This window comes from Anarrhichthys ocellatus, unplaced genomic scaffold (assembly GCF_004355925.1).
Source record: "Anarrhichthys ocellatus isolate YVR2014 unplaced genomic scaffold, GSC_Weel_1.0 scaffold16, whole genome shotgun sequence".
In the NCBI taxonomy this organism is placed as follows: domain Eukaryota; kingdom Metazoa; phylum Chordata; class Actinopteri; order Perciformes; family Anarhichadidae; genus Anarrhichthys; species Anarrhichthys ocellatus.
The window spans coordinates 3,343,018-3,350,953 of record NW_022280046.1 but is presented as its reverse complement, the minus strand read 5'-3'; the positions used below and the strand labels follow the sequence as shown (position 1 = coordinate 3,350,953).

General features: G+C 46.4%; 1 protein-coding gene across 3 annotated transcripts in view; it reads right to left on the bottom strand.

Annotated features, from left to right (window-relative positions):
- LOC116388219 (poly [ADP-ribose] polymerase tankyrase-1-like) overlaps nt 1-7,936 on the bottom strand; it is a 58,994-nt gene that overhangs the window by 34,513 nt on the left and 16,545 nt on the right. For all 3 annotated transcript variants that reach the window (XM_031855904.1, XM_031855905.1, XM_031855906.1), the window contains exon 5: nt 1,013-1,049. In XM_031855904.1, coding sequence (XP_031711764.1) covers nt 1,013-1,049 — 37 coding nt within the window. The remainder of the gene's footprint in view (nt 1-1,012; nt 1,050-7,936) is intronic.

Here is a 7,936-nt window from a genome sequence, read left to right as displayed (position 1 = left end):
GAGAGAGAGAGAGAGAGAGAGAGAGAGAGAGAGAGAGAGAGAGAGAGAAGAGAGAGAGACAGACACACACTGTTGGGCCATTGAGCGCTCAGCCACCCACACAATCCCAAACGAAAGCTATGGCATTCCACATGCAGCACACTGAAACACACACACTTTGCCCACATGCACTGCCTGCAACCATAACATGCCTCCAAAATACACAAGTGTCCCTGGCCCACATGTTCTCTCGATCTGAAAAACATGACTAGTGTAGGAGCTGACTGTAAGTGTGTGTGTGTGTGAGAGAGAGATGGAGGGAAAGAAGGAGCGAGTAATAAACCATTTGACACACAGAAATGCAAGTTGAAGGGAAATCGAAGGCGGCAGCAGCAGATGATGGAATACAAACAAAAGAGAAGAAAGCTCGAGAGATGAAGAAACGGAGGGAGAAGAGAAGAAAGGACAGAAAAAGGAAACAATATAAGAAACGGGGGGGGGGGGGGGGAGATGAGGAAAGGAAATGAAAGACAGCGAAAACAAGAACGGGGAAAAAGGCAGAAAAGAGAAGGAATCCAGAGGAGGAAACAAGGAAAAAGGATGACAGAGGAAAAGACAGGAAATGAAGAGATGAAGAATGCAGGGAGGAGAGGAAGCAAGAAAAAACAAGGACCGGAAACGGAAAACATAAGTGGATCAAAGAAGAGAGGAAGGGGAGGTAACAAAGAAGTGAGAAAAGGGAAGAAGGACGAACATAAAAACAAGAACAAAAGAGAAAACGAGAGGAAAATTATGAAAATATGAAGAGGAAATGAGACGAAACAGTGGAAGCGGAGGAGAGTAAAGGGGACAAGTACAAACGTGAGTGAAAAGGGAAACAGAAACTGGAGAGGAGCAGAGAAGAAAGTAAGCATGGAAATAAGAGAAGAGAACAAGGAAGCAGGGGAGGAAAGACATGAAAGGATGGAGCATGAAAGTAGGAAAAAGCTTATTAAGGCGTAAAAACAAAGAGCATGCAGAGTCTGGTACTCACCTCGCCGCCTCCAGCAGCTCATCCTTCTTGTATTCACCTAGATGGTTGCAGAAGATCATAGTGTCAGACAAGTGGGCGCCAACACACACCGACCACACACACACACACGATCAGACACACACACACACAGATCTGTCCATTGGGGGAAGAAGACACCCTCTCTCTCTCTCTCTCTCTTTACAACCCCCCCCCCCCTCTCATCCTCTCTTTCTCTGCCATTCTCGCACAGTGCGCACCCCTCTGGCTCCGGTTGCCGTGGCGATGCGTTGCCGGCAGCGACCACAGCGCGTTCATTGTTTGGGCGACGAGCGGCGGACTGACAGGCGCTCTGCCTCTACCCGTCCGTGTGTCCGTCCATCCGTCCCTCCTTTGCCGCGTTTGTCTCCCGTCTCCCGGCTGCCGCTCATACCGCCAACCATCTTCCCCTGTTCAGCATCATGTCTGTCCCCGTCTCTCTCTTTCTCTCCCTGCTTTATTTTTTCTCCTCCTGTGGGCTCAGGAGGCGCAGTTACCATCACAAAACACAACTGAAATAAACAAACCCCTCCCCCTACCTCAGTCGCCCTCTCTCCAGCTCTCTCTCCCTCTCTTAGCCCTGCCCCCCCTATCTATAGTCACAATGCACACGCACACACACACACACACACACGTATGTGTCTTTTCTGCCTGGGAAACTGAGAGAAAAGACTGCCAATTGTTGATTCCAAAAGAAAATGCAATATAAATTGTATAACAATCCTGATCCTCTAGTTTATTTTCTGTGCGTCATTACTGTCATGAAGTTGTAGGTCTCAAAATAATAATAAAAAAACTGAAGCAGCAGAAGCGGAAATGACTCCTGACGTTTTGTCCCCAACAAGGGTCAAGCTCCAAAAACACTGGATCCTACACTTCCCCATAATGCAACACAATAACGTCATCCTGCCTCCGTCAACTGTATGTTTTATGAGCTGCCATTTAAAAAAATAATAATCTGGGTTGAGTACATTAAAAGCGGCGAGACGAGATCCAACCGAGTAAGACTATCTTTGCAACTTCTACTGAAGAGTGCCTTCAGGGCTTATTCATGAAAACCAATATATATAACGTTGCCAGCACATTTACTCAATGCGGTTCATCTGTGAAAAGGGGCCAGAGGGAAAGAGGAAGGTATCAAATTGAAATAGGAAATAAATAAAAAAATTCAAAGGAAGATGGATAAGTAAAGGTGATACAGATAAATGGAAAGAGGATCGAGGAGGATGGGCCGTGTGTGTCTGACGGAGGGGTGGGGTAGGGTGAGGAGCGCGGAAGAAAGGTTACAGAGAAGGAGAAGGGGAAGGGGGGGGGGAACAAAGGATTTGCAGATGAAAGAGAGAAGGGATGATTAGGGATCTGGAAACTGACATGCATGGATTTGACACAGTATAATTGGTGTTAGGGAGGCTAAGGCGGAACAGTCGGGGGAAGAAGAAAGGGTGAGACCGAGACGGGGGGGGGGGGGAGATAGAAAAATATGAATACAAAGAGAGGAGAGAGAGAAACGTACAGACGCTGAATTAGATGATGTACTTGTCAACCAATTTGTGTACTGAGACAATCGTTTCAGGCTACACACCCGACAGTCACGGTCCTTAAAGCTGCTGTATCATCATAATCATTAAAGTGCATCACAAACAAATATGTATTCATATTTAGTATTATTTTCCTTTTTTTCCCCCATTGGACTACGTTTCTTCCTCATGGAGAAGAATAAGAAAGAGTTGGGAGGAAAGCTTTAAGCTTTAAATACGTCATGACACGTTGAACTTCATTGCGTTTAGCTATCTGTCACAGTTGGAGTGGGCGGGGTCACCGGGGATACGCACCTCTCTGTGCAGAAGTGGCTTTCTAAACAACAACAAGAGAATATTTTAAGCGATTTCAATCCCACAGTTTTCACCCGTCAAACGTGCATTTCCACCTCCACACGAAAGTCTCAACAGGAATCTAAAGGGAAAGATTTACTTCATGATTTATGACTAACGAAAGGAAGGGAGCGACTCGGTCCCCCGATTCAATCAGAGTGCAACTTACACCTGAACAGAAACATATTCTATATCGCGTATGTTCAGCTGAGTCTGCCGTCCTGCAAATGAACTGTAGCCAATACCAGACATACTTTCTGCTCGGCTGCAGTTTTGCTTCCAATATTATTCATGCTTTGAGAGCTGAAGTGATTGTGACTCAGCAGTTTGAATTAATTTCTCTCTCTCGCTCACACAAACAGCACGCGAAAACAAGGACGGGTTAGTACGGCTATTAATCTGCTGCCACTTCCCACACCACATCAAAACATAATCACACGTTTGACAAAGAACCGGGCAAATAACCGACTAACAAGAAAGACTTAGCAGTATTTTCTGACATACAGAACAATGTTGGGAGCTGCGACACTAAAATATGATTTAAATCTGGCTGAAGTTTGACTTCATTACCACCAGGAGTCGCCAAATACATAAATTCTGCCACATGCGATCCAAGAGTATGGTCCTTTAATTACTGGATGGAAAACAATAAACAAGGTGACATAGACACTTATAATTTCCTTGTGACTGAACTTTAAGTCCATATCACGCCATTGGACCCGGTGCTGCCAGATTAAAATGATGTGTTAACACATCCCCGACCTGGCGTGAGTGTTAAATAGGCCTAATGTTGGCAGTGACAACAGACGAGAGATGAAAAGAAACCACACAAAGGATGTGTGAAGGCGAGGAACTGACTCAACTTATCCCAAAAGCTTAATGCAGCTATGTGGCATAAGACAGAGGAGGATGTATGTACTCAAGTATGTATGAACACATCTGACTGTGTGTGTGTGTGTGTGTAGTGTCGATAATCCTGCTGACTCCAAACAGAACAGACAAGGACAGGTTAAAGCTCGGAACGGGCTAGCTGCCTCCTGAATGATGATATTATGCGCGCACGCACACGCACACACACACACACACACACACACACACACACACACACACACACACACACACACGTCACTCCCTTGGCAGAGTGCAGTAGACACCGGCGCTCACCCTATGAATTCAAATTGTTGTATGCTTGAAAGCATGTATTCCTTTGCATGCATACGTGGGTGTGTGGGTGTGGGTGGGCACGTGTGTGTGTACATGCATGCGTATGTGAATGCAAGGGTGTGATTCCAGGGTCGTGCAAGTCAATGTCAAACCGTCACACTCCTATATATATCTTGACCATGCAGCAAGGACCTAGGGTTCTGTGTGTGTGTGTGTGTGTGTGTGTACACTAAGTGGTTGTACAAGCACAGATGATGCTGACTGATGCTGACTGGACCATGAGTCGCCTCAGTGCCCAGCTGTCTGCTTGTATATGTGTGTGTGTGTGTGTTTAAATCAAATATCATTTGTCGTAGTAGCAGTTTATCTGCTGTTATACAATGACTGGGCTTTGAGTCAGGAGTTGAGTGATCCACTTAGAACCTCAGCAAGGTCGCAACTGCTGAGGCCGACCTGTGCACGCTGAGACCAATCGGGGGGGGGTGGGTAGGTGTGCGGAAATTATGAAAGAAGGTGTTTGTTTCGGGCCCCTTTTGCCGACTGCCTCTGCGTACTTCACAATGTGTGATTAATTGCTTCACGCAGAACACCGAAGAGAGATTAACTGTGTGGTTTTTTTGTCCACCCACTCCATCCTCTTTGGGTTTGGTAAACCTAAGAAGCTGGACGTTTTGGTCAGTGTACACCCGTCTAAACTTGTTGTACAATATCAGTGGACACGCCCAAATGGCTTTATTTGAACTGGGCAATTGAAAATGGTCTGTGAAGACAGAGGTAAACACAAAGTTTTTCATTGAGTCCATGGGATTTGTTATAGTATACGTATATCCCCATGTTGTGATAGTTCTGCAAAGCATTTTTGTGAGTCACTATGCCAGAGAGGATTCTGGGTCTTGCTCTGACGAAAAACGTTTTTTTCCCTCGAACTCAAACTTCCTCCGTAGTCAAAGTCCAAAATAGCGCGCCGCCCCGGAGGGCCCGTCGGTGTTCGGGATTAAACATCCAATGATTTTAAACTTCTCCTTCCCTATAAGCTTCTGCCTCTAACAGCTAGAGCAACACTGCCCCTGAGGGCTGCGAGAGGCCTTCCTGGATAACGATTTAAAAAAAAAAAAAAAAAAAATGCTAATTCACGATGGTATCAGGAAAGTAGTTTGCATGCCTGCCAAAAAAAAATAAAAAAAACAGAAAAAAGCCACAACCCATCAGAATGGATTCCCTTCACTGTTCGTTAAACAGATACAAAAGGACAGGAAGGAGGAAGGAGGAAGGAGGTCGGAGCTCCTGCTCCTCCTGCTCCTGCTCCTCCTCCTCCTCCTGCTCCTCCTCCTCTCAGGAGCAACAACAAGAAAAACAGCAGAGTTGGCCAAGGACAAATTAATATGGATAAGATTAGATCATATTGCAGCTGTCCTGAGTGAGGCACACAAACAGGAGTCACGCAACAACAGAGGAGAAACAAACCGGTTCCTCAGTAGTCCGCCGCACACATGCCGGTCCAGCCTGCTCTGCGCAATGACTCACCACAGACAATGAAAAACATTGCAATTGATATGTCAATATTGTCACGATTTCTCTCCCTTTTAAATGGAAAGGTGATCTAATGGAGAACACTCCTCACATCTATAGGAGAACTTGTAAAAGTGTAAAGCGTTTGATGATCCCGGCAAAGGCAACCATGGCTACAAAGACGACAACAAACAATTCAGCAAACTCTCAAATAGGACGGCCAACACCGTTTTCGATATGTGCATTTCAAGCAAAGCGTTAGCCCCGGCTTCAGGCGTCCAATCAGGTCCTTTCACTTTTGCCGGAAGATTTCCGCATCCAGGAGATACAGGTCAGTACTTGGTTTCTTTACTTTTACTTCATTTACCAAATTTTCAGTCTCCTCTTGCACAGTGGCCGACTGGCCTCGCTAACTCTCTCCGTGCTGTGGAGCTGTGCAGCCGTGTGGAAAACTAGGCAATTTCAGCTGCAGGAAAATGTCCTGAATGGGGTGAGGGAACGAACGAACGAACACACACACACACACACACACACACACACACTTTGTTTTGCACCTCTTGCTGGGTCATTTTGGAAATAGGGCTAGGGCTCATTCATCACTGGGGACCAATCGAAGAGCAGTCATCATGGTAATCAATGAGCATGTCACCGATAAGGGGAGGAAAGCTACACACTTGGCCTCGCAGGCACAGGAATTCACATTGCCTGCCTGCCTGCCTCCCTCTCTCTCACACACACACACACACACACACACACACACACACACACACACACACACACACACACACACACACACACACACGAGATTGCCTTTGCTCCCGCTGCATTAGAAGGACGAAGCCTTCGGAGCAGCTACAGCGGCTCTTTGTCTTCATGATTAGGCTGTTAACGTACACACCGATCAGAGCTCCCCTCTCTTCCACTTTCTTGGCATTGACATGACGTCGCATCAATTCGTCTCTCTGTTCTGTCTGTCACCCGGGCCAATAAGCATCTTCATCTTTTCCCCTTTAAATCGCTTTCACTCTGTGTATTTGTTCCCTTCCATCAACATCTAATCCACTTTCTTCCTTTTTACCCCGTGCTTCTTCTCTCCTCCCCTCCCCCTCCTCCCCTCATTCTTCGACTTTCTCTCCCGTTTCCAGTCCCCTCTCTCTTGTTCTCTTAAATCTCTCATTACTTTCTTCGCTGGCCCTTGTGAGAGAGAGAGAGAGAGAGAGAGAGAGAGAGAGAGAGAGAGAGACGGCTAATTTTCTGCTAAGTTAAAGCTGCCTGCCCACCGCGGACCTCTCTTCAAAGCGACAATTTTTCTCTTTTTCTCTTTAGTCACAACAGAGTGGAAGTGCTTGATGACAGCATGCCTTCCACACACAGCATGTCGGGAATACAGTTTTAATGGAAACGCACACACAAACGCAATTACTGTCAAAGTACAACTCGCTTCAAACTCTTTTTCCGCTAGTCGCATAGCAACAGCAGGAGGACAAACGCTTCCCAAAGCTTCTGTTAGGCAGAGCTTCAAAAGCAGTGCAGGGTGGACACAAGCACTGATTGATTCCAAGAGATGATACAAAATTGGATTAGTACCAGTTATGACAAGACGACAGGATACTGTCCAGAAAGGCACGGCAAGTGTATTTGTATTGCACATTTCATCCAAGTGCTTAAGACTTGGAAGGGCGATCCATGAGTCGGTCGTCGGCACGTTGACATAGATGCTGCGCCGCTTTGTCTCCCTGGAGCCCTGACCGCTGTGTGTGAGGGTGCGTCATATTGGGTCGCAGGCTGACCCAATAACGGACGGTCAGTTCTATGACTTCAGATGTGTTCGGGTAGAGGAATCTCAGGACAATGTTGATATTGGAAGAGTTCGGGATACCGTTTTTAGTCTGAGTAGTATTGACCAATCACGTTCGAGCACGTTGTCTCTGAAGATTTTGTTGTTGTTGGTCCAAAACTAAACAAAGATGGAGGCAACAGGTGTTCACTTCACAAGGCCGAAGGTAAAAGTGGCTCAGGTGTCAAGTCTCTCAATCTGAAAGATGTTCGGCACCAAAAATCGCCTGATGGATGCTACTACCCAGAAGCCTGAGCCGCCGCGTTAACTGATAAGCCACGGCCCACTACCTGCCAGACAAAAAGAAAGAGGGAACAGCTAATAGGACCACCTAAGAGCATAATGCTCAACCTAACTCCGGGTCATGTATTTAGTGATAAAAGTCCGCTGATACAGATATATCCCTCTGTCGACCGTTGACGCTGGTTTACTAATAAGAAAATGGGCGTCCATTTAGTCAAGGCCAGTTCAATGAAATCCAGTTTAAGCAGTTCCGATTGCTGTCTGAAACATCAATTGCCCCCCCCC